The sequence below is a fragment of the Eurypyga helias genome, unplaced genomic scaffold, assembly GCF_000690775.1.
Source record: "Eurypyga helias isolate BGI_N326 unplaced genomic scaffold, ASM69077v1 scaffold2041, whole genome shotgun sequence".
Taxonomy (NCBI): domain Eukaryota; kingdom Metazoa; phylum Chordata; class Aves; order Eurypygiformes; family Eurypygidae; genus Eurypyga; species Eurypyga helias.
The window spans coordinates 1-26,776 of record NW_010232649.1 but is presented as its reverse complement, the minus strand read 5'-3'; the positions used below and the strand labels follow the sequence as shown (position 1 = coordinate 26,776).

At 42.6% G+C, this 26,776-nt stretch overlaps 1 protein-coding gene across 1 annotated transcript; it reads left to right on the top strand.

Annotated features, from left to right (window-relative positions):
- Positions 1 to 721: 721 nt before the first annotated feature.
- LOC104516941 (calcium-binding protein 39-like) lies at positions 722 to 26,425 on the top strand (the record flags this gene model as incomplete). The annotated part of the gene is made up of 5 exons (XM_010161455.1): positions 722 to 870; positions 11,885 to 12,049; positions 17,297 to 17,415; positions 23,065 to 23,233; positions 26,366 to 26,425. Coding segments are annotated over exons 1-5 (615 nt in total), but the record flags the coding sequence as incomplete, so codon positions are not given.
- Positions 26,426 to 26,776: the final 351 nt, after the last annotated feature.

Here is a 26,776-nt window from a genome sequence, read left to right as displayed (position 1 = left end):
TTAAACCCGTTACCCCTTGTCCTGTCACTACAGGCCCTTGTAAAAAGTCCCCCCAGCTTCCTTGTAGCCCCTTCAGGTACTGGAAGGCTGCAATAAGGTCTCCTCGGAGCCTTCTCTTCTCCAGGCTGAACAAGCCCACCTCTCTCAGCCTGTCCCCATAGCAGAGGTGCTCCAGCCTTCTGGAATCAGACTTAGGGGATAGCTTAAACTGCTTCTTCTTGAGATGCTTTAGGCTGAAAAAGAAAAGCAGTTGCAGAAAAAGGAGCGATGGCCAAGAAGCTGGGACCTTACCTTGCAGTGTTCTAAACAAAGGACGCTTTTGGTACGCTGGTGCCTAGAGTTAATTATCTGCGTTGCAATGAACTGGTGACATCTGGCAGAAACCCTTATCAGAAATCTAGTGGAGCCTGCCAGATGTGCAGCATCCAGAAAACACTGGACACGGGCACAGACTCTCAGGAGCACTGACCTGTAGGTCAGGGGCTTTAGGAACCATCCAGCTCCTGTGCAGGTGCAGAGCAGTTGCTTTCCACGTGCTAATGGTGGCTTGCGGATGAACTTGCAGTAACCGTACGTGAGAACTTCTACGGCTCTGGTGAGTAGCTGAAGCAAAATACAGTGCCCAAGGCATAACCTCTTCTTGTTCATAATGTCTTTGTGTGGTTTTATTGCATTTTCATATAACCCTTAAAAGCTGTTCTTGTTTCTCGTTTGATTTAAGGCAGTCCTCTTCTGTCCTGAAGGAAGAAATCCAGGTGAAGAAAAACCATGCCTTTGTTCAGTAAATCGCACAAAAATCCTGCCGAGATTGTGAAAATCCTGAAAGAAAACATGGCCATATTGGAAAAACAAGAAAAAAAGACAGACAAGGTATGAGGTGATGTTGGAGAAGACCAATCAGGTTTTTATGCTGGAGAAATGGTAGAATAAAGGGAATAAAATCGTGTGTACTCACTGCCCTGGTTCTGCAAGTGCTTGCACATGTAAGTAGCTTTGTGTTTGGATGGTCCTGTGGAAATTATGAGGCTTTTGCAGAACTAAAGTGCAACATATCTAGGGGTCAGAAAGAAAATGTTGAGATCCAGGAAGCTCAGCCAAAACAAAGGGTGATCTCGGACTACTTCAAATAGTAACGCATCTAACAAACCAGCTTGGAAGGCTATTTGAAAACTATTCTACCATTAATTGCTTTAGCAGGGTAACAAATGAGACTGCTAAATAATATGTAGGTACCCACAGGGCAAAACTTACTTCTGATGAACGTTGTTTGCATAAAACAGCAAACCTGTATGTATTCAGACGTATATAAGAGAGATCTCACTCTGTCAATCCTTCCCAATCTTCTGTGTGCTGGTGCTTCCTAAATGAGCTGCGCTACTCGTATTTTAATTATAATGCTAGGTTTTTGCTAATACTATTGCTCTTCTCTAACTGTGTGACAGAGACCTCAGTTACTTTTGCCCCTCTTCCACCGACGTGTTGAGAAGATGCACCCCAGCATACAGAATGCTCCCAATTAGGAATTTGTGCTTCCATAAAATTAAATAATTTAATTTTTTGTTTTGCATCTGAGACTCTGGCCCTCTACATTATTACTGTAGTAGAAGTATACAATTTTAATTAACAACAAACTCATTTTAGGTTAAAACTGAATGTCAGTGAAAACAGCAATAGCTGAAAAAAAGGCATTAACACAGGTTTTGTGCAGCTGATATTTGTGTGTGCATGTTGTGCTTCCCCCACCTCGTGCAGGAGCCTGTATTAGAACAAACCCAACCCAAAAGGTAAGCAGAGAGCCCTTGGTGCCCCTAGTGAAATCCTCTCGAAACTTTTTGGTTCAAAGCAGGTAGCTCAGTGTGTTAATTATGTAAGATCAGCCACACATATTTCAGGGAGGCCTCTGGTATTTGATGTCTCATGCCGAAATACCTTCGGTTAACTGAAAAGCACAGAGATATTTTGACTCTGAACTATAACTTAAAATAAACAGCTAAATAAACCAAGAGAATCTGCCCTCCCCTTCTGAATTCATCCTTCAGAGCCTGATTAAAGGAGACATTGAAAGCAGAAGCTCTGAACTTGGGTTTCTTTTCAATTTGCTTTGCAGCATGACGACTCCAGGTTGTGGTTTTGAGGAGTTTTGGCTTTGAGCTGGTTTGTTTATTTGGGTGTCAGTGACAAAGGAGGAGAAATTCAGACTTCTTAGAAAAATTCAGACTTCTTAGAAAATTGAGATTTCGATATAAATTTTTCCTAAGAGTCAGAACAGCTGGTGTGTGTTTTCCTCACAAAGCAAAAGATACGGGAGCATTCCCCCGGCATATTAGGATGGAAACAGCTCATGAATTTGACGAGCTTATTGTATAGGAGGAGGTTGGTTTTCAGTATTTTCTGCCATGCTTTATTGCTATGGGATGGAGGCTGTTCCTGGGGTGAATGTGGGTGACTGGGGGAGAAGAGGACGAGGCAGCAGAAAATGAAGGAAGCAGCCTTTTTTTGGACAGTATTTGCATATATTCTCTATGTGTCTTTTTTGCTGGACTTTGTGCTGCGATGTAGAGGAAGCCTATAGGGCCTTTCTCCATTTAGAAGGGGAGATGTGAGACTCCTCAGTAACGCTGCCTTTCATCTAAGGTGTTGCACTGATCTGTCCTGAAATAAATACCTATTAAAGAAAATAGCCGGATTCATTCTCCTGAGTTTAGGGAAATAAGGAGTTGCCTCGGATGCTTAAACAAGAAGATTTATCCTGTGACAATTGAGCTGTTATTGTAGTACAGCCAATGTGGTATGTGGGCTGAGACAGCTAAAAGCTGCTAATACAGCCAGAATTGGCAGAGAAATGTGGCAAAGCCTAAATTAATTACATGGCTAGAGGAGAACCTCCTCCTTCCCTTTCTCTGTTGAGAAATCCTAAGTACGAGGTGAAGATGCCTTGGGTGGTTGGGGAGGGGGTGTGAGGTTATACATCTTTTCCAAGACACATTTCCATGTGCACACATTCTGTACAGAAGCTTGCACTCTTTCTTAATGACACTTTTTGTTAGTCATAGAATAGGACCCATTCTGACTCTGACTGAACTCTGTTGGCTGCGCTAGCATCTGTCGTCTTCGATAAGGATTGAATTTGACCCAGTTCTTCCATGTGTCTTTTTAACAATTAATGTGCGCAGTGTTGCCATAATGCTTATTAAACAGTCTCAATCGAAAAATAGGCTAAGTTTGAATGTTTGGTTCTTTTGTGAGTGGGTTATTTTGTTTGCTTGCATGGATGTATGTGTGCTTAAAGCTTTGCCATTTTCTCAGCTACATTCTGATTGTTGCTAGGCCACAGGTTGAGAAATGCCACCACATGTGGCTCCTCTTCCTCTGATGTGCTCTTTCTAATACCATGTTTTTAAATTTTTTAAAATAACATCTATTTTAAAGATGTTATTTCAGCATTTGCAAATATATTGTAAAAATTGGGAGATTAAGTAGGGTAAGCAGGAGCTGGAAAAGCCTTCCTTATCAGCCATCCTCCTCTCTTCCAACATCTGAAATAAATAAAGTGTTCTTGTGGCATGTACAGTTGCCGGCATCCTGTTCAGGCTTTGATGTAGTGAACAGCAATTAATTATGTTTTAATACAGAATTCTATAAATGCAATAAAAAGTTAATTTTGGTGATGTAAAACCACCATCTGCTTGGATTCAATGAGAAATGCTCATTCTGGAATTAACTAGAAAAGCAGGGAAGTATATAAATACCTAGGAAGTGAAGCCTTCAGAGCTTAGACTTCCTTCTTTCTGGTATGAACTCCTGTAGCATTCGGAGGATGCCTGTAAATAGGGAGCAAGAGGGGAGAAACCCTGATATCAAGTGAACAGATCTGTTGAACCTGAGGAATCACGGAATGGTTTGGGTTGGAAGGGACCTTAAAGACCATCTAGTTCCAACCCCCCTGCCATGGGCAGGGACACCTTCCACTAGACCAGGTTGCTCAAAGCCTCATCCAGCCTGGCCTTGAACACTGCCAGGGATGGGGCATCCACAGCTTCTCTGGGCAAGCTGTTCCAGTGCCTCACCACCCTTTCCGGGAAGAATTTCTTCCTGATGTCCAATCTAAATGTACCCTCTTTCAATTTAAACCCATTCCCCCTTGTCCTGTCACTACAGGCCCTTATAAAAAGTCTTCCCCCCCAGCTTCCTTGTAGGCCCCTTCAGGTACTGGGAGGCTGCGTAAGAAGAATGGACACCATGTGACACGCTGGTCACACTGCTTCATTTATTACTGATATGCTGCCCTGTCTTTTGTTGGTGGATGTTGTAAAAGAACATTAACAGAAAGGATGCCTAACCCACCTCACAAAAAAAGGAGGGTGACATCCCGACTTCTCGATGTCTTGTGTTCAGCTACCGGGTGCAGTCGGCAGAAAGCAGCGTAGGTGGCATCCAGTGTGTCACTGAAGGATGGCCTTGAAGACATCACCCTCCCGCTGCTAACCAAACACCTTCGGGTGCGGCACCTGTGACTCAGTGCCATCTCCGGTGCCTACAGGTTTGGTAACATTTTCTGAACCTGCCCTGCAGCAAAATCCTTCAAAGCGTGACAGCCTTTTAATTTAGTACGGCAAACAGATCTGGGGTCGATTGAAACTTGGCCTAATATTTGCGCTTGGCCTAGATGGGCTGAAGGATTTGCAGTTTCTGGTGTAGCTGGTTCAAGACTTGGGTTTGTCACGGGAGATGAACCCGAGTGAGTTAGAGCTGGTTCAGGGTGCCATGCCGAGTGCTTTCCTGACAGGGAGAACTGCAGGCTGCAGTGCCTTTCCTCAGTGTTCAGAAATATAGGGAAGCTAGAAGTAAAATAACCTGAAGTGTCTAGCTTCTGCCCCTTTCACTTCACATCTAACAAGACTGCTTGCTCAGGTAGGTCACTGTAATCTGTCCTCTGTTTCATCTCCATGCACTGTAGCAAATTTGGTACTGCTCAGAAGGGTCAGGAGAGCAACACTTTGTTAAAGCTAAAGTTAAAAGACTACAATTTCCAGAACAAATATTCATATCAATAAATCCTGGTTTTTTACATAGCAGCAATGGAGCCATTATCAGCTCCTGTTCACCTGGCTCACTCCTCCGTTGATAAAACGTCTGGGGACCAGCGTGTGAGATGAGGTGTGTGCGGAGGACGTGATGTGCATTCGCCTGGAAGAACGGTTGCGTGACTACTGTGCACGCGAATACCCATGGATGCGATTCTGCAGCTGCCAGAGTCGGTTGGAAAATTGCCTTCTGACTTCGTTGCTGCACACTGAAACCGAGGGAATGAGATAAGGAGGGCTTGGCACCCCTTCCTTCTAGCTCTGCATGTCCTGGGTTTTTGTGGAGCGTTTCATGTTTCAGCTTCCCTGTTCTGCTGGGGCCTGTTACTGCCCTAGAGACGGGAGAAACTCCAGATACTATCAGGTGCTGGTGCCAAGAGTTTAAAACCTGTCTCTTCTGGTTGCTTGTTTTTATTATTATTATTTTTAAGGAACTTACAACCTTCAGTTCTGTCTTAAGTGCAGGATTAACAGTGGGAAAGGAATTTATGTCCAGGTGGGGCAAACCTGTCTCTTCCATTTAATCATACAACCTTTTAAAAGGCGTTTCCCTGTTGTGCCTGCTTGGCCAAATTGTCTTTGCCAGCTTCCTTGAGTACTAGGCCATAATATTTTGCTAAATGGCATAGTTCATGCCTCCTGATCCAAAATGGCCACAATTTGTTCCTGTATATCTGTTTAACATGAAATTATACCAAGAACAAGTCAGTTGGGATGATCCTGAAGCTACATAGATGTTGGATTCAGATTCTTCTTGGGAGTTCCTAGAGTTGCATGTAGTGAGAATTGCATTGGCACTGTTCTTCTAGGAGAAAAATCAGATTGAGAATATTTTTCAACAAGATAAAGCCAAACCAAGCAGCTTTATGGTTTTGGTTGTAATATATAGCGTGGAGTACTGGCACTTCACTGAATCACAAGCTGGAGTATTTAAGATCACGCTGGCAGGCATCTGCATGTGTTACTGTCTGCTGCTGTGCAAGACAGCAACAGTTTAGAATGAGATTTTTGCTAGGTATACAAACAGAAGCTGTAGGATCCTATTCACCATATTTGTGTGAACAATTTCCTGATTGCTGTGCAGATGCCAGATGTCAGACATCCTGTGTTTTTCTTACACGTATTTGGCACCTGAGTTTGGAAGGGTGGAAAAATTTAATGGAATCTGGTTTTTCTTCACTGTTACGGTTGGTCATAAATGTTATATTAAGACCCAGAATAAAAGTAAGAATAAGCCCTTCTGATCTGCAACATATGTACATATGTGTGAAACCTCTAATTTCTTGGTGAAACAGAGGTAAAAAACTGAAAGCTTTGATAAGTTGCAGTTCAGGTGTAGGACCTCGGACTGTTGATTATTCAAGGCATGATACTTTTCCCCTTACGGGCTTTGTAATCTTCCTTGGGGAGAAGTAAAAAGATGCAGTGGATATACAGTGCACAAGAGGAGATCCATCTCTCTTTGGTCAGCACAACAGGTCTGATCACAAGCACTTCATATGGCACTTTAGGATAAATGTGAGATTGCTGTAAGGAGCTAAGGAGAGAGGAAGGTCAAAGTTAGTAAAAAGAGGTATCTTTTATTAAGCCAGTTGTAATAGCTAGAAATTGAAGTTGCTGAAGTTGGGGACTCTTGGTAAAAAGTGTCTCTGTAGTGTGCTGTAGTGTTTTAAAAAAAACCTCCTTGTATGAAGTTTTGATTTCTGAAGCGTAAGATTTGCCTTGTTTATTTTACTGTATCACGCGCAAGCAGTGTTGCAGATAAAACAGCTTAGTCCTTGAGTATGGAAAGTCCCAACTCATGCAATTATGGAAATAAAAATTCAGCTTTCTGCGTGAACAACAGATAAGGCCTTTTTTTAGCCTTCCATGTTACTCTTAAAGATTTTAAAGCTCTCTGGAAGATTTTAGAAGAACAGAAAAAATTTAAGACTTGGAGGATTTCCTGGTAATCCCTTAATGGAAAAAACCCCAAGAAACTCTTCATTCAAGTGTCTTAAATAGTTGTGAAACATAGAGGAAAAAAATTAACTGTTTTGCAGCATTTCTTAATAATGCCCTAGGAAGGGTGTCATTCCCTTTAGCCCTCCTGTAGAGATCATTCCAAAGAAAATAGTCAAACTCAGAAATTGTCTTCTAGACCTTGCAAAGCCAGTTAAACTGAAGAACGCAGTATTAGCACTGTGGGAAAGGAAGATCAATACTGAAGTATGTAAATATTTCAGTACAGGCATAGTAGAGTTACCCATTCTGTCGTAAAGGCTGGACCTTTGCAAATGAGTCGGCAGGTCTTCACATGTGCGTCAGGCTGCGGAGAGGAGAGTCTTGAGGTCTTTCAGGGAAGATTTTTTTCATATAGAATTTCAGGGAATAATTTCAATGTAAGATCCTTTCTTTGTGTTATGATTCTGTTAAGTCAACAAGGACTAGACTTTGATCTGTGAGGAAAACAAGCTGAGACAAGTATCTTCAACTCATTTCCAACTCGTTGCTGAAGTTGTTGGTAGGTTTGGAAAGACATATGAATGCTGACAAAAAATCAACTTTATTAGCAGGGGAGGTTGAACATGTTTATAATTTAACTTAGAGAAGTTGCATAGGTTTGTCTATGTTGCCTGTTTTCCAGTTCCAAGTCTATTGCACAGCATCTCCTCAAGCAGGGTTAGCAGAGTAAACAAAGGATTGTTAGTTTTCAACATTTATGCAAAATGTTGTATTTCAAAAGGGACCCAGAAACCTCCTGGGGGTTGCTGGTCACTATAAACTATGCTCTGTGGATAGAGTTATTTCTTGTTGGAGATCACTTGTTAGTCCTGTGTTGGGTGAAAATAAATGGCCATCCTTAAAAACAACTCCTTCGCGGCACAGGTGGGTAGGGGATGTGCTCTCCTTCACTCCCCTGACACAGCTATTGCAAATCAAGCATGTAACTCCTGTGAGACCCATGTGCCCACCCTGAATTTTAGTGTTCTGCAGTGGAATTGGATCCTCCCAAGTTTGGAAGTTGTGAACTGAGACTGTGCTTTAGGAGGTCAAGATCCTGATGTCTGTGCTGTGATGGCAACGCAAACGCTAAATTGATGTGTGTGCTGGGAATCAGCTTGCGTTTCATCTTGTGCTTTGTTGTCCCTGTCTGCAGCTTTAACTGTCCAAAGTTCAGTGTATCCCACTTCTGACATTTGTAAGTAAGATATATAAGCTGTTCTGTTTAGGATTCTGTGTTTAGTTTTCTCCTCCTTTTTACCCCTCTGTTCACACCAGCTTCTCTAAATACAGTGGCATAAATTCAGGCATGATGTAAAAGACTCGTACCTGGAGGGTAAATCTGCTGGAAATAAGATTGTGCTTAATTGCAAGAACAGGGCAAATGGCTTTAAGTGCTCAGATGCAACCTTTTCTCTCTCTGTAACTCTGTAAGCTCTGTAACTTCTGCTGAAGTGCTAGTTGCAGCACTTTGCTGTTGTTGCTCTTGGCACAGATACAAAGTAAAAAGTAGTATAGAAGTGATAATAGACTGGAGTTTCTAGCAAATCTCTCTTCTTTCGTTCTGTCACTGAAATTCTGTTTGTGGCATCGTTGGGGTGAAAAGTGTCTTGCTGAGGCTTTTGTTGGCTTTTGCAAATTTTCCTAAAGAGGGTCAGGATCAGCCTGGCTGTTCTGCAGCTACGTTTCTGTCATCTTGTATTTTCCATGTATTCAAGTGAATGTATTTCATTTGTTGTTTGTTTTGGACCCATCTTGGGTCTTTGGATCTTGAAATGTCTTTTTTTCTTTTCTTTTTTTTTTTTTCCCTGGGTCTTGAGCAAGTTTCCATCCCAGAAACAGTGCTTATGTACTTAGGGTATTATTCTAAAAATGCTGTAAGATTATGTGAAAATGTCAAAGTGGAGGCTAGAAGTGGCTGTTTAATTTAAGAATCTGTGTTTGGGATTATGGTTTTCCTCCAGATAGATTAGGAGGGATAGGCACAGAAGAGTGGTCCTTAGACGTGACCGAGAATAGCTCTTGGTGGCAGGTTGAATGTCAAACCACATACTACCCAGAGGATAGGAAGGGGGAGGAAGTTAAACACGCAGTGTAAATTGCATGTAGGAAAGCCAAGAAGATAAGCGAGCGGGATGAGGTGATGAAACACAGCTGTGGTGCCCAGCTGTGCCCATCAACACGGCACCATTCTGTAATTTCGTTTTCTCCTGCAGCACTTCACTTTTTGGCCGCCTTCTTGGGGATGAAACCTAAAGCTGAGTGTTGCAGACATTTTTCTTCATATCAGGACTACTTATTCTTGAAAGAAAATTTTTTGGGGTTTGTTTGTTTGTTTTTTAACCCACAGAATGCCAGAGGTACTCACACCCTGCCCAGCAGAGTGGGTGAAAAGCCAAAAGTGTATGGGTTTTTCCTTTGATATGAAAATATTTGCACAGCTCTTATAAAGATTTAGAACTTTAGTTTCCAAGATAGCACCCCTGTTGTTAATCCCATCTGTAGTCTGTGGGATATCTCTGGTGATACACCACTAACATTTGAGGTAAAAATAGGCTCTTTTGCTGAGCGACGGTGAAGAGCAAGACTTCTGCTGTGGCTAAAGATATCACAGTCCTATTCATTTGCATGCCGCTCATGCTGACCTGTCTCAACAGCAGAAAATTCAGAGTAGGTACAAACAGATTGGGGGAGAACATTTCTTTATGCTGTGCAAAATCAGTGCTTGAATCTTCCAGGTAGATGCAATGTGAAGGTGGCATTGTGGTCTTTGGGATTTTTTTGGGGTTTTTTTAAGGATTTCTGGGTTTCTTCTAGGGTTTTTATTCACTAATCTGTGATTTAAATCAGTATTAAAGTGTTGGGAGATCAGCAGCAGTTGAGAGATGTCCCTCTGGAGGACTGTGGGGTTTTTTTATGCAGATTGATGGGGTGGTATTTGAAAGCATGACATTTTTCCTATCACTTTATGTGAGAGAAGTATTGAAATTATTGATCTGGCTCTGAACATCCATTAATGTCTGGTTAGCTTTTACAAAGGACTCTTGGGTTTTCTGTGTCTGTCATGATTTTGTTTTCTTTTCCCATTGCTAAGCTAACAATATGCTCATTTCAAATAAACGTTTTGCAATATAGGTGTGAAATGCTATCCTATCTTCAGCATCTTTAACCATCTTGCCTGGCACTTTGCTGTCATTCTCAGCTTTGCTTTCAAACCTCTCCCTTATTTTCTTCCCACTCCCTGCTAAAAAATTCAACCAGCCTTGCTGCGGGTCATGCATGTATTAAATATACCCAGACCCAGAAAAAGCCACTGCCTCCATAGCCCCATGGCTAGAGCAGGTGGGATTTAAAGTGCACACACACACACACGTGTCAAAAACTAACACCTTTGCTCCACAAAGTCTATGTTGAAGCAAAGTGGGAGGAGAGTGTCAGTCAGAGCTGTGGCCAGTGGTCATTTTCGCTTGGGAAGCAGGATGTTCAGAAGATGCTCAGAGGGCTGGAGCACCTCTGCTATGGGGACAGGCTGAGAGAGTTGGGCTTGTTCAGCCTGGAGAAGAGAAGGGTCCAGGAAGACCGTATTGCAGCCTTCCAGTGCCTGAAGGGGCTACAAGGAAGCTGGGGGGGACTTTTTACAAGGGCCTGAAGTGACAGGACAAGGGGTAACGGGTTTAAATTGAAAGTGGGGAGGTTTAGATTAGATATCAGGAAGAAGTTCTTCCTGGAGAGGGTGGTGAGGCAGTGGAACAGGTTGCCCAGAGATGTTGTGGATGCCCCATCCCTGGAAGTGTTCAAGGCCAGGCTGGATGAGGCTTTGAGCAACCTGGTCTAGTGGAAGGTGGCCCTGCCCATGGCAGGGGGGTTGGAACTAGATGATCTTCAAGGCCCCGCCCAACCCAAACCATCCTATGATTCTATGTTACCATTCACATCTGATTTAAACCCGCTGACTGCAACGAGTGCCAAGCTGTTGCCTGTTTATACATGTTTCTCTTTCATTTTCCTGTTGGAAGCTTTTCTGGTCAAGATATTTTGTAAGGTAATTCCTGATTTGTCCTCTGCATTAGATACCTGAAGCATGGCATGGAATTAGTGTACACCAGGTGGGAGCAAAAGAGCAAAGTCTTATTTTAGTTTGTTTGGTGGCAGCTGTGGAGCCTTATTAAAGCAAATTGTTTAATTTAATTAATTTCCCAACCTGAGAATGAGCCGTGTCTGCGCTCAGTAGGCAAATCTCTTGCAGAAGATGCTGGCTCAAACCACGCATGATGAGGAGAAATAGGGGTGGCAGTGTAAAGCTGGCAGAGTACAAGGGTCTATTTGGGTTACCAGTAGAGGAGCCAGGACAGTCCGTCAGCAAGCAGCCGGTGGGGAAGCAGCACAGCAGCCACCCTGCTGTCAGGAAGAGCTGGCTGGTTTGGTACCTCTGTCTGGCACCCATGTGTATCAATGGATCCCACTGGGGAGGACGGGAGGAGTGCTGGTCTTCCACTTATGTTGGGCAGCAGCTGTCTCCAAACCCATAAAGGATCTTGCTGATATCCCTGCCCCTATTTTATGCCCTTGATCTGTAAGTGATGGCATGCTGTGTTTAAACTGATTATATCTCTGTGCCTGTGTGGAACCCGCAGGGTCCAGTGTGGATGTTCCAGCCTCAGTGATTACATAAAATTATTCAAACCATTTTACAATAGATATCAATCATTGTAGGTATGGTTAGAAGCTTTTGTTTTGAACTGCTTGTCTTAACAAACAGAAGTGTTTTATTTTAATCTCTTTTTTTTAAAACAAAACCCTTATCTGCTGGCAAACAGGCATCGGAGGAAGTGTCAAAATCTCTGCAAGCAATGAAGGAAATTCTGTGTGGGACCACGGACAAGGAACCACCTACAGAAATTGTGGCCCAGCTGGCGCAAGAACTGTATAACAGTGGCCTTCTAGTGACTCTTATTGCCAACCTGCAGCTGATAGATTTTGAGGTAGGTCAGCATCCATAAGGATTTTCATCTCCTTGGTCTCAGTGTTGTTCAGTGAGGTAGAGCTGCATTTTTCTGAAGTCTAAGTAATTTTACTGCATTCAAAATTTTTTCACATGCTGGAGAAAGTAGCTTCTGTAGATTTGGTCAGTGTCCTGATAGACTTTCTCATATACTGGAAGTAAATGCAATAAACTGATTTTTTTTTTTAAATTAAAACAAAATCCCTAAAGAGATATTGCCATGTGTATCCAAAAAAGATAGGAAATGATGTTGAGAATGCTGTCTATGACTGAGCTTGTAAGCTGCAGTGATGAACTTCTTTGGAATAGTGTGGCTAGAGCCAACCATCATCTCTGAAAAGTGTCTGATTTAGAAAGGGTCTGGGGACACGGAAAAAACATAATTGGAAGCATGGAAAAATCTCATGTGAAAGAGACTGAAAAAAATCAGGATGATTTAATTCAGAGGAAAGGAGTTGAAAAAGGTATTAAAAACTGACAGCAGGTGGTAAGGTAAATTGGGTTGCCCACACTTAATTCTTTGGATGAAAAGAAGAAAGGAATATAACTTTTATTACCAGCAGAAAGACTAATGTGAATATGTATATATATATCTATATTATTTATCTTTATACATTTATATATAGAATTATATATTCCGTGGAACTCCTTGGCAGTTTTGTCTTTAAAGCCAAAAACTTAGTATACAACTACTAAGACAACTGAACTTCTTTATAAATAAGGAGAAGAGCTGTGGTAGAAGAGATTGCAGTCATTCAGGATAAATATAAACCCTTTTAATTGACCTTTGACTGCTAAGGACTGGGAGGAAACTTCGTCACTGGCAGGTCATTATAGTATTCCTGTGGTCTGTGGTCAGCTTGGGACAGCAGTCCCCAGGGACTGCTGTCAGGAGTCCTGTGATTTCTATGGCTCCCAGGGACTGGTGGATCTTCACAAGTATCTGAGCATCTCTGAGAAGTGAGAAATCCCCAGCTCTCAGCAGTAAAGCTCCGCTGGTGAGGTCTGAAGCAGGGGCAGTACCCAATGGATGGGGCAAGGCGGCCGCTGAATATAAAAATCAGCTCCTCAGAGAGATCGTCTGATGATCTCAGAGACAGCTTTTGTGGGAGTTGCTTTCCTGTGGAAGATTTCTCCCCTTACTAAGGTTATTTGTTGTTACTTTACTTTTCATTTGGTAAATGAATGAAAGGGAGGAACAATGGGAGATTTATGATTTCCTTTCCCCACTCCCAGTGAAGTCAGGTTTCAAGGGACTGATCTATTTATTTTGTATTAACTTTTGAAAATGTTAGTGGAGTTCTTTCACTCTTCCTCAGGTCTTAAATTCAGGAGTTGTCTTTTTTTAATGCTAGAATATGTTGAGTTTCTTTCATTTGTCTTCTCCCTGCCATCCCTTGTTACTGTTAAATGTCTTAATTAAAAAAAACCTAAAACAACAAACAAAAAACCCAACAAGCTACCTCCCTAAAAATCCAGTAATCTATTTGTTGTTAAGAAAAAATGAGAGGGGGAGGAAAAGATACTGTTAGCAAATACACCACAGGAGGGAAACTACTGTATTTTTTTACCTACCCGACAGTCTGTATTGCTTTTGTCAGACAGAAAATTCTGTGTGGGCATATTGAACCCACAGTCTTCAAATGCAAGCACTGAATGAAATACCTAATCTGTCGCTGAATTACTGTTATTACAAACAGTTCTAATAACTCTTACTGCAAAATAGATTCTTCTATGATAAAACATTTAACAAAGCTGCCATACGTACTTTTTTGGCAAAACAGTAGAAATGAGATGTCATTGAACAAGAGGATAGCAAGAGCATGTGCTGCTTTGTCTTCACATTCCCACTGACTTCTGCAGTTTGTCAACTTCCTTCCATTTTGTTATATTGGAGGCCACAGTTGGCATTTAGGTTTCTTTGTTGAACAATTTCATCCCTTTATAACATGCAAATTAATTTTTTGATCCGTATGGAATGGTAGAAAGCAGAATCATGAATTACTTGAAAATCTGATTTCTGAAGGGAGTAATGTTTATGTAGGTTGCTTTGTTTTGTCCTGACTCCCTGCCTCCTCCTCACCAACCCTCCTGCCCACTTTCATCCCAGTTTTGCACAGCTATGCTTCCCTTGGAAGATGTGTTTTCAAAGACTTGATGAAACTTGAGGAGGAGAGAGACCAGAGTTAATGCCCCCAGCTGAGAAAAAGGCAGAAGCACAGTCTCGAGTCCTGTGTCCCTTGTGTTTCGTCTGCCGGTACACTTACAGCGCATGCGGCTGGGGGGCTGCGGGTGCGTAGGGGAGACTTGCACACGCCTGTGGAAAAAGGGTTTATTGCTTCTGCTGCTCAAGAAACAAGATAGAGTTTTGATGATGATATTGTTATGAAGCAGTAAAGTTGGGTTTGGGCAGGAGCCCAGAATCAATATCAGACTAGAGTATTTTTTAAAATTTTAAATATGAAATTTCTTGTTGAACTTTGAACAACGGACGAAAGTGCATACAGAAAAAGTCAACTAAAAAAACAGATGTTACTAACTGTGCGTAAGCCTAGAGGTTCACAAGCTGTAAAGCTACTAAAAGAGGCACTAAATAGCCAGCCACAAGCCCAGGACTGGTGACGTTAGAAGCTTTCCCTTACTTCATCTTGAAACAGGAGCTCAGTGATGGTATAGGTATCGTGCAGTTTGTTATTTATATAATAGCATCCTCTGCAGGTTTTTGTTCTTGTCTAGCAACTTTCTCTCCACGCTGCCTTCTCTTGGGTTTCAGTGGCCATATGTATTTCATTACAAGGCAAAAATGAATTGCAGATCCAAGTAAGAAGCGTTGCAAAAGTATTCCTATGATTTTTATAGACGTCTGGTAGTGAGGGAAGTCTGCCTTGGTTCCCTCCTATCTCTTTCCAGTCCCTCCAGGAGAACCCAGAAAGACTAACTTCTCTGGATTTCACCGTTGCTGGTCGCTAGAAAATTGGATATAGTTGGATATATATAGATCTCCCCTCTGAGATATATATATTCGTGTGTGTATATATATTCTCTCTGCTATTGGACATAATGCTACAGTGCACCGACAAGTAACTAGTATAAAATCTGGCATAGCAGAGAGGATCACTTAATTTTTGGCCATTTTCACCTTGCCCTTTCAACAGCTCTTTTCTGTCTAGATTGTTTTTGTCTCGGAGTAACTGCTGAAGCCGCTGGGAATCACAGGATTCCAGACATACGTAATGGGTGTTGTAAAGCTAGGGGAGAATGGGATGACTTTATAAAGAATTAACCTAATTAAAGGAATGTCCTAGGGTCAAAAGTGTTGCAGACAAAGGCAGATGGACTGGCCTGCTCTGATTTGATTCTCCTATTTAATTCCCCAAGTCTCCAAGCCAGCTGGGTTGGAACGAGTAGGAAAGCAGAATATTTTGTGTTTCTCAGCAGTGATTTATTTGTAGAGGTGAAACCAGGGAATTTGCCTCTGTGTGAAACTATCTGCTCCTTGGCTTCAAACATTCAGTAAGTTATCCACCAAGGAATGTTTGTACTCTCGAGACACATCAATGGGCACGCACAGATTACAAGTAACCTTTTGCTTTAGCTTGCCCTGTGCATAGTGACCTGCTGTTGACTCAGTGCCTTGGTTACTGGTCGTTAGTGCAGTGGTCTCCCCCGCTCCATTAATTTCACACATCAGTTTGTCTCCTGTGGCCAGAGGAGAAAGTGCTGGGCGGAGGAAGAGGAGTTCTAATGCAAGACATATTGACAAACCCCATTGCTGAATAGAACATAATTTGGAAAGAAGCTCTGAAAAGCTGTTTCCGTAGGGAAGCATTCAAAGACAAAACATGATTGTGCAGGTACATCAATACAGGAGAAAATTGGGTCAAAGTGAGGAATCTTGGTTGTGCCTGAAGGAGATAGATGTATATGATGCAGCTGTTTTATCACAGAACCATAGGATGGTTTGGGTTGGAAGGGACCTTAAAGATCATCTAGTTCCAACCCCCCTGCCATGGTCAGGGACACCTTCCACTAGACCAGGTTGCTCAAAGCCTCATCCAGCCTGGCCTTGAACACTTCCAGGGATGGGGCATCCACAGCTTCTCTGGGCAACCTGGTCCAGTGCCTCACCCCCCTCTCCAGGAAGAAATTCTTCCTGATACCTAATCTAAGCCTCCCCACTTTCAATTTAAACCCGTTACCCCTTGTTCTGTCACCATGGAAAAAGTGGTAAAAAGTCCCCTCCCAGCTTCCTTGTAGCCCCTTCAGGTACTGGAAGGCTGCAATATGGTCTCCCCGGAGCCTTCTCTTCTCCAGGCTGAACAAGCCCAACTCTCTCAGCCTGTCCCCATAGCAGAGGGGCTCCAGCCCTCTGATCAGCTTTGTGGCCTCCTCTGGACTTGCTCCAACTGGACCATGTTCCTCTTATGTTGTGGGTTTCACAGCTGGGCGCAGCACTCCAGGTGGGGTCTCACCAGAGCAGAGTACAGGGGCAGAATCCCCTCCCTCGACCTGCTGGCCACACTTCTCTGGATCCAGCCCAGGATCCGGTTGGCTTTCTGGGCTGCCAGCGCACACTGCCGGCTCATGTTCCGCTTTTCATCCACCAGTACCCCCAAGTCCTTCTCCTCAGGGCTGCTCTCGACCAATTCTTCACCCAGCCTGTACTTGTGCTTATTTGATTCTTCATGGTGAAACGATGATTGCAGTTTTCAATTTAATCCTGATTTTCAAAAATGCAATCCCACTTGATGTTTGTTGCATTTGAATAGTGAAAAGCTTTAGCTTTGTGAGTCTGGGCTATAGGGTAGTGTACTTGGTACTAGCTGGACAACTTAAATTTGGAGGCTGTGGGAGCAATAGTACACACTGCAAAAGCATGTTTGGCTCAGAGTAATGGCTTGCTTTTTTGATACTTTAATGTTGCTGTTTAAGATAGCCAGGGACTTGATGGACAGAATAAGGGGGATACACATCTTCATTTAGAAAAAGAAAGGTGTAAATGGGAGTGGGGGCATCATCAGTCTTCAGAGCCACCCAACTGAGGAAGCCTTCTTGTGGCATTGATGAAACAGCAAGTATGAGGTGGTGGGACTGTGGAGAGCCCAAAACCAGAGACTGACTGACTTGTTTTGTTTTCAGTTTAATTTCCACTTTAAATAGAGATTATACTAAATAGTCATTTGCTCATGTTTTTCCAGTTAAAAGATATATTTTGCTTCTTTAACAGGGCAAAAAGGACGTTTCCCAGATATTTAACAACATCTTGAGAAGACAAATTGGCACACGCAGCCCTACTGTGGAATACATTAGTGCCCATCCACATATCCTATTCATGCTTCTAAAAGGGTGGGTGCTTTAATTTGATTTTCATTAAAGAGCATTGCCTGGAACATGCTGGCACTGCAGTTGATCTACTTTCTCACTTTTATTAAAACAAAAAAAGGGGATTTTCAGATTTTGATCTAGACTTCTTATTTTGTTTCTTTCATACTGACTTTCTTTCTCCTTAACTGTATACTTTTTAATGACTGGATTATTTTATTTGGCCGTTATTTCTTCACCAAACTTCATGTTGGAATGATTATGTGCTGATTGTTTTTTGACTGCTCCCCATGTGATGTGTACTTCCTTTCTTGCCCTAAACTCTTGCGCAGCGTTGTTGACGACGGCTGGGTTTTGTTTAGACCTTTTTGCATTGCAGGAGTGACTTAGAGTGGTGTCTGTAAATAACTGGAGTCAAATGCTGGACCACCATATGGTAGAACAGAGGGAAGGAAAAATACATAAAAAGAACAGTTATGTCTGTGGGGCAGACTTCTCCAATGCTTGTAGCCACGTGTTAACTTCACCTTTAAATTAATTCAGTAATGAACTCCACAACTTTCAGCAGTGAATCTTTTTTCTTTTTTGTCTTTTCACATTTGGGGGAGTCCGTGCTTGGCTGTAAGCTGGTGGTTCCCAACGTAGGTTGGCCAAGGAGGGGGAGTAGACTGCTGTGTGGAGAGGACACCAGCTGTAGTTGCATTTAGGAGTGCACAAGTGTTGGCTTAAAACTCTTCATGTTTCTTTTCCTCTTTGCTTTTGACTAAAAGCACCTTCCATTCAGCGAGAAGCTTTGCTTTTCCAGCCCTTGAAGTCTACTGTTATCTGCTCAGTTTTCTGTGGTTTGGAAAACCACAGAAGCCAAAGCTTTAGGATTTTGTTTGTTTTTCCCTAAGGCAAGGAAAATATATGTGATTTGGATTAAAGAACTGATGTAAAGTGCATTTATTAGCTGATCAGTGTGAAACAACGTGGACTCTCATAGCTCTATGGTCACACTAGTAACAGCCATTCAAATCCATGACATAAGCCTTTTAAACTAATGGTCCTTAAAAGAATGACCTTTTTTAAAGTGTCTTTCTTGCTCTTGAGGTTGAAGATTTGCATTTTTATTATTTGCTTCACAGCCATAGTTAGGAAAACTTTTAAGCACCATCCAAGGTTTGTGCATGACAAGGCTGCAGCCCCAAGGATAGAATTCCCTTCAGCCAGCGTCCCCTCTCTCCCAGGGACAGACCCGAGCCAGGAGAGTGATAGGCACTGGAGTCCTCTAAAGCAGTTATTTCCTTCAGATTTGGCCACATTCCAGCACAGCTGAGTAGGGGAAACAAGTAACCGAGAACTAGTCAGTACAGGGGATTTCAGGAACTGTGAGCTTGTGGTTGAACGTGGTGGCATAGCTCCTGGTTGCGGCGATAGGAGGAGGTGCGGACCCGCTGCCCTCCTCGCAGGCTGGGTGGTGGGGAGCCCGGGCAGGTGGCTGGGCTGAGCTATGTCTTGCTTTTACAGGTATAGTGATTTGTTGTGATTTAGCTTTTTTGTTTGGAAACTCTTGACTTGTTTTGTGTCACTCAATGCCAGCTTCCTCAGAAAGCTAGTTACTGGGATTTTGGTTTCATTTGTTTATTAAAATTCACCATTTGTATAAACCTCAAACTAGTCATTTCGGGACAGTGATGATAATTCGCACAGTCGTCGTTAAGTTGTACAGCTGTCTTAAATTTCCTATATAGATACAATTGTTTTCTTCCCTTCTCTCTGTCTTTGCTTTTTCGATTTTTCACTCATTTTGGTTTTGCATGTTGTGCATGTATCACTACCATATGTCTGAGCTTTATTTAAAGCTAAAAAGTATTTTTGGATCATGTCCCAGATATTCTTTGGCATCTGTAACAACCAGGAATATTAACGTGATAGTAAAGATTTCGTTACGTGTATGTGCTGCTGACAGACCTTTACCCATGTAGGTGACCTGAGCCAGTGGATGTGCTTAAATGGCACCACTTAAGTGCTTTTTTGGAGATAGCTGCTCCATGCAGCAGCGTTCTCGTGTTAGTTTGGTCCTCAGGCTCCTTGTTCTTCATTTCTTGGCAATTTCTCTGCAGCACTGCGCTGTATCAGAATGGATATCTGGAGGTGCTTGTTAGAAGGTGCTGTTGAATTCATCAGCAGTACTCCAGAGGACAGTCCTATCCAGCCCTGAGAGCATCTGAGCAGGTGCTGCAGAACAGAATAGCGTAGTGATGTCAAACGCGATCCTGCCTTACCTGCCTATGCCCCGCTGCTGGGACTGTCTGCAAACAATACCCAAAATACGTGCTAACAGCAAGGGTAGGGCCCTGAACACGCAGCTTGCCGCGTGCAGGCAGCGCGCGGTGCTAGCATGCAGTCAGCTACGAGACTGGGAAACGCACACGTTGTGTTAGACACTGCCGCTGGAAAACATGACTTGAGGACACGTTTTCGTATTTATTTAATGCTAAATTAAATGTGTGAAATCAAAATCTGCTTAAAGGAAAGTGGATCTAGCTGGCTTGTACCATTCCATGTTTGTTACATGACATTATCTGGAGAGAAAAAAAAAACAAACATATATTTCTACCATGTCTAGAAAAGAAAGAGCCCAGGACTGTTGTAAAGACTTCTCATTGTTTTGCTTATACTGGATGCAAAATTTCCTCAGCCCCCTGACAGTGAGTTCCCAACAGCATCAATAAAAGGTTGCTTTTTCGTTGCATAATGTGAGCTCTGTTGAGTGGGAAGGATCCTGAATCATGGGAAGGATCCTGAATCAGAGCTCCCGCCCAATGTTTCCTGCCTAATACTCCAGCGGCGCTGCCAGCTTGAGATAACTGTTCTTACCTTTTAGGCATCGTTTCACTTGTTGGCTACTTCCTTCCAGCTTCTCAGCTCCAGGAGAACATACAGCACATAGTTCACTGCTTTTTTTTTTCTTCTTTTTTTCCCTTTTTTGTTTTGTAGGTTACTGGACCTTCCTGCTGCATGAGGGCTTGCTTTAACAGCATCTTATTTTCTGTGTGTGCAGGCTTCGTGTGTGAGCAGGATTTCAGAGGAATATAATGTTTGGTGTATATTGAGTTCCAGATATACTTGGGCCAGATTTTTTCTCCAGTGTCAGCGTATTGTATTAGCCCAGAAATAACTTTGTTCCTTAGTCATTTAAAACATTTTCCCTCTACTACAGTGACTGTAGAGGACTTGAAGTTTGTGGTACTTGCATAGTTTCCCACAAGTGACAAATTCATAAGCTGCTTTGTGGATATATATCATGCCACATGCTATCCCTAACATGCTTAGTCGCTGCCCCGATCTGTTTTGTAATGACCTTTTCGTATCGCAGTGCAGTTAAAGCTTTAATGGTATATTGGCTGAAGCTGCAGAATTCTCCTTGAGTTTATCCAGGGATGAACTCAGGGTACAGAAGTTAGTGTAAAATCAGATCAGTATATAGCTGTGAGCCCAGACCTTGCGTCTCCCACGCTTGATGCCTTCCTAATCTACTGTCTCTGCCCCTTACCTGGTACCATCCTTTGCACCAGCCATGCAGGTGTGATTCCCTTTGCACTGAGATGCATCTCTGCTCAGTCTTGCCTCTTTCAGCCTCCCACAATAAGGGTTTTGAAATATTTCAAGTCTCTTATTTACTTTTCTGGTTGCCCCCCATAGGCAGTATGTAGGGGTTTCTTTAGTTTGCAGGCTCATCCGAACAGAGAACAACACAGTGTTTTTTTTCTGCTGGGAGAATACCCCAGCAAAGAGCCCTAATTGCTCATTAGAAGTGTTTTTGAAACACATTTCTGTCATTCCTGCCTGGTGGCTTTGCATGTAAGTGTGGGTGCAGAGAACATGCCAGTTATGACTGGACAGCCTGTAAACTTCTTCCAGGCATATTCCAGGAGCCAAACCCAACTTCCCTCGCTTATGTGAACAGCCAAAGGTCCATAACCCACTTCCAGATAATGGAGCATTTGACTGAGAATGATTCTGTTCATACTTATGTTTTAAAAAGTTATTGTGCTGGAAACAATGTAATTTGCTTTTATTCCAACCAAAATATTCCTTAGCCAACTATTAAATATTTTCCTGGCTGCACTCCTAAGAGCAACTCCGCCTCTTTTTCCTTGAAAATTAGTATTCCTGTTAATGGAGTCGAGGAGAGGTATGCCTCAACAGGAAACAATCAGTGAATCTTGTCTAAAGACTTACAAGTTTACATTTGCAAATGTTTCCCAAAAGGAAACAACCAGGGGCTTGAGCGCCTGCATTTCCTTAAGGGTGGGAAGTTTTCATTTGCCTGTTTGGAATAGCAATTCATTTTTTCATTAAGCCAACTATTGTTGACATCAGGTTGAAGTATGCAGCTGTGGTATGCTCGCAGAACGCTACCATTCTTTTAAATCGCAAGCTGGTGGTAAATTTGAGGGCCCACTCACTCACAGCACAGATGGCATTTTGTGGTTTTCTTTTTCTCTTTTTTTTTTTCTTTTCTCTTTTGGCCTAGTGATAGGAATTAATTGTGCAAAGGAAAAACGATGCTGATAAGCTCTGGGTGATAATACACAGTTCTGATATAGTATAACCAGCTTATTGAAACAGAGTGTGCTTTCTGTCCCCTTGGAATTCACTGCTTTCACATGACTGAAGGTTGCTGGAAGAAGTTGATTTTAAGTCTCTTTACTTTTTTTTTTTTAATTTATTTGTGCTTCTAACAGTTTTGTTTCAGATTAATTTCAGTTTTAAAGAAATCAAGACTTTACAGAAACAGAAGATGATCTGAATTGCCTCCCCCCTCCCTCCCTCTCCAGGATGGAGAAGTGTGCTGTCTCCTGGCTATTGCAATGCGTGTGCCATAACAGGATTGTAACTTGAGGAGCAAATACTTGTCTCCTGAGCAAAGCTGTAGCCTCTGCAGAGGAGGGATTGGGCTGAATTCCTCCTGAACTGCAAAAAAGGACTTTCACAGCTTAATCCTGTGTAGACCGCCTGGATAGACTCTTCTTACCTTCCTCATTAGACATTAATATTCTAGAGTGATGTTCTCTAGGAGAGGAGTGGGAGGTGGTGGATGGTCATGAGGAGTTGTGTTTTTCTTGGATAAACTGGGGAGCTCAGAATTAAATCATACAATGAATCATAGAATGGTTTGGGTTGGAAGGGACTTTAAAGATCATCTAGTTCCAGTCCCCCTGCCATGGGCAGGGACACCTTCCACTAGACCAGGTTGCTCAACACTTCATCCTGGCCTTGAACACTTCCAGGGACGGGGCATCCACAATCTGAAAATTGATGTATTGTATGGGCTTTGCTTTCTCATAGATCTAAAAGGGTGACGAGCTCCGTTGAAACGTTACGCGCTCCCTGTGGTCTTTCCGCAGAGAGGAGGCGTAATGCACACGTACACAGAAATGTGTTTTGACTTGCGAAGGGAGGGGTTGACGACGGGAAACGCTGGCAGCCTTGTCTGTGCGTCTGCTCCTTAGCTGTGGGCCGGGGTCCTGAAGCTGGGTACAGTGCTGCGGCTGGGAGCTGCCCTCCTCCTGTTGTGCCCCCTCCAGCGCATGCGTTCCCTATGCTACAAAGTTCCCCGTTGCTGGAGAAGTGCCCATTTGTCCTTCTACATTTTGATCTTTCCTGTTTCTTTTTGTTCTTCAGGTATGAATCCCCAAATATTGCCTTACGCTGTGGAATTATGCTGAGAGAATGCATCCGGCATGAGCCCTTGGCCAAAATCATACTTTTTTCAGAACAGTTCAGAGACTTTTTTAAATATGTGGAAATGTCAACATTTGATATAGCTTCTGATGCCTTTGCCACATTCAAGGTAAATTATTCACACCCTGCATCATAGTTCTGTGTGAAAAATGGCACTCCAGCAGTAAGTCATCACGGAATATCGTGTTGCCTTTGAGCTGGGCAGCTTTTTTTGTAGTTCAGTAAAGGATATAATTAATCATTTGTATGTCTGTAACAGGATTCACAACAGTGATCAAGTCTGGAAAGAATCTATAATTCAATACAGACAGTGCTAAGGGCTGACTAGGTGAAAGCACTGCGTAGACCCTGTAGATAGTCACTGTGCTGTGTTAAAATGAAGTTGGGGGAAACTTGCCAAATTTCTGGGGGTCTGTATGTGACCATCGTCTTTCCTGCAAGGTGCTAGTATGGTCTTTGAGCAAAATTTGGTGCCTGTGAGCTTAATGCACAGGGAAGATCAGTTTATTTCTGAAAAGTAATTTAAGCAAGCTGGGGAAAATTCTTTTCAGGTGAAGACTTTTCTAAATATAGATGTAACTGCTTTTTTCTTCTATCTCTGAGTCCCTTGCTGTCATAGAAACAAGTTGTTGATTCTTTTCCTCTCAAAGCTAATTAGAAACATGATTAGATAGACCTTTGGAGTGACTGTGAGGAATGTTAGTTCAGCTCAGCCATTCAGTGCATAATGAAACCCTGCCTTGGTTTTTACTGGGTGGGGTAAAGATTCACATGATGGAGATAACGTGTTCTTCGGTAATGAGTGGGGCAGGATTACTGATTCAATGGCAGCATTTTTGCAGTATTTCAAGTTGCACTGTCATGGTGTTCATTACATAAATATTATGAAAGTGGAAGTAGCACAGAGACGCAAGTGAAAGTACAGTGTAGGACTATACAAAAATGCAACATAAATGAGATACTTAAATCCCCTGTCTCTGGCATTTACCCTATGCTCGGAACAGTTTTTGTCTCTGGTCAGCAAAACTGCTCCTGGAGTTTGTTCCCAGCTTGACAGAAAAGATTTGCATCTTTCCCCCAGGTCCTGCTTTCAGCAAGACAGCAGAGTGTGTGGTTGGTGATGGATAGCCGTCAGCCCAGCCAGGAGGCAGGATGGGGAGAAGGGTCAGTTAAGCTGTGGCAGGGACTGCAGACTGCTGTGACCCTCCCTGGAGAAGAGGGATAGATGTCATTCACGGATCTACAGCTGTGGAACTTAAACTCGGATCACAGGAGGCAGAAGTATTTTTAGCAGGATTTAAAAATAGGATTCTACATCCTCACGTGCACTGCAAAGAGAAGAGTGTGAGGGTGGTTCATCCTCAGACATAGGGCAGAAATCACCTTTTAAAATGCTTGGGGAAAATCTATAAACTGCATTTTTAAAAAATTGCCTCTTATTTTAAATTTCTGACATGATGCATGGTCAGTTCTGGAAATAAACCAGCTGTTCATCTCCTCTCCTGTTTGTTAACGCTGGAACAGCACGAATTGATGTGAAAGTGGCTGAACCACGAAATGTGGAACTACCTCATTTCTAATACTGTAAAACTCAGTGCTGTGATTGCTGGCTGGCTGGCTTACTGAACACGTGTTTTCAGTTCTCTTTCCCCCATGTTGGGTTTGTAGTGTTGCCCCCAGGATGTCTGGTTCAGAGCCGAAAGCCTTGGATAGTCTGTGTGCCAGAGGAGGGCTAATTACACGTGCACTGAAGTCTAAGGATATTTATCGTAGAGAAGTATTGGAATTTTTGATGATCTGGGGATGTTCTCCTTAATTAAATTCAGCCAGGTGCACTGCAGAGAGGAAACAGGGCTGCTATAAATGCAGAGGAAAGCAGCTTGTATTTAGAGACACAGTTGGCTGTGGAGGGGTGAAAGAGTGCTGATTGAATACTGCTGCTCCGTGCTCTCCCGTGATTTTCTATGAAAAACTCGTTTTGGATTATATTCCATTTGTGCCCCCTATTGAAAAATGTTGCACTTGCCTCCGAAGCGCCCCGTATAAAAACTTGTGAATCACGTTTGTTGCGCTCAGCCTTTTAAGCTGCTATTGTGGCAGTCCCGCTAAATAGAGGAATGTATTAAAAACCTGTACTGGATTTTATAGCGCTCGGCTTTTCTCTTATAATTGATGACAAAAATAAATTAAGGATTAGTATGTAAAGGATTTCTTTCATCTGTGATGCTGTAGAGGATGTGCCTGGGCATCTGCTTCAGCTCCTCATCAGCTTCAGTCTCTGACTGGGTAAGGAAACCAAGGAAAAGATGATAAGAAAAGGCAGCAGAAACTGATTCACTGAAAAATATTGACTTGAATGGACTTCATCAGGCATTTATTGTGATCAGTGTTTTATTTTAAGAGGCAATAAGATAAACTTAAATGCCTCAGACTGGCCACTTCATTTCACAGCTATTCATCCAGTGAAGAGGCTTGATTTCTTCTGGATCTGAACATCTGCATCTCTGTCACTGAGCACCAGCATTCCCATTCTGTGGGAGAGGTTGCTTTAATTTAAATTTGAATTAGTTGGCCTCTTAGCATGGGAGGCATCCCATCCAGCTCTCTGAACGGTGTGCTACTGCTGAAATCCACCTTGGGCAGAATGCTGCTGAAGAGATCCAAGCTACCCGAGACCTCAGAGAGGGAGTGGCTGTGGAGGGAGCCTGGATAGCTAGTTTGGATTGGTGCCTAACTTTTACGCTTTAAATTAATAAAGGTATATATAGCGGTTGAATTTGAGTCTTTATTGTTGTATTCTTGGAGATGAGCAATAGCAGTTGATCCAGCTTAGTGTAATCTCCAGCTGTGAGGTAGCAAGTAGCTCACTTTTGGCTTTGGGACCACAGCTGATCCCTCCATAAAGGGTTAATTTCTTTTCTTCCTTTTCCCTACCCCAGTTTATTCAAAGTACTGTGCACTGTGACCAGTGACCGTAAGAAAGGGTGGGAAGGAAAAGGAATATAAAGGAAGAGTGTTAGAATAGTTTGATATTCTGTTAGCATTAACTGAGTTCTCCTTAAAATCCTACAAAACCCACAATGCAGTATTGTTTCTAAATGTTTTCTATCTATGGAAATCATGTTGTAAATACTTTCTAAAATATGACCTGTTACAAAAAAAATGCTAAAATGCATTTGAGAATCAAGGGACAATCAAGTAAGCATGCTTTCTCAGGTAACCTTTCGCTGTTCTTCCACAGGACCTGTTAACACGACACAAACTGTTGGTAGCAGAATTTCTGGAACAAAATTATGATGCAGTAAGTGTCAATGCTAGAAGAGTGTGTGTGTGTGTGTGTGTATATATATATGTATATATGTATCTTCGTGCTTAGCTGGAAAAAGTATGCTTTCGATAGCAGAGGGTTTCATGCTCTACATGAAATAGTCACATAGGACTGCAAAATCAAACATTCCTTTTACTAAAGCAGAATCCTGGCACGGCATTTGAAATACAGGTACCCCCTCTGCAAACCCCTGGGGACACGCGCCAGGGTTTGAGGAGAACTCGTAGCTTAAAAGCAAGTTTTATTCCTCTCTGCGTGCATTGTGTCTCCTGAGATGTGAATGGAACAGTAAACTTTGCATGTAAATAGATCATGGGGGAAAAA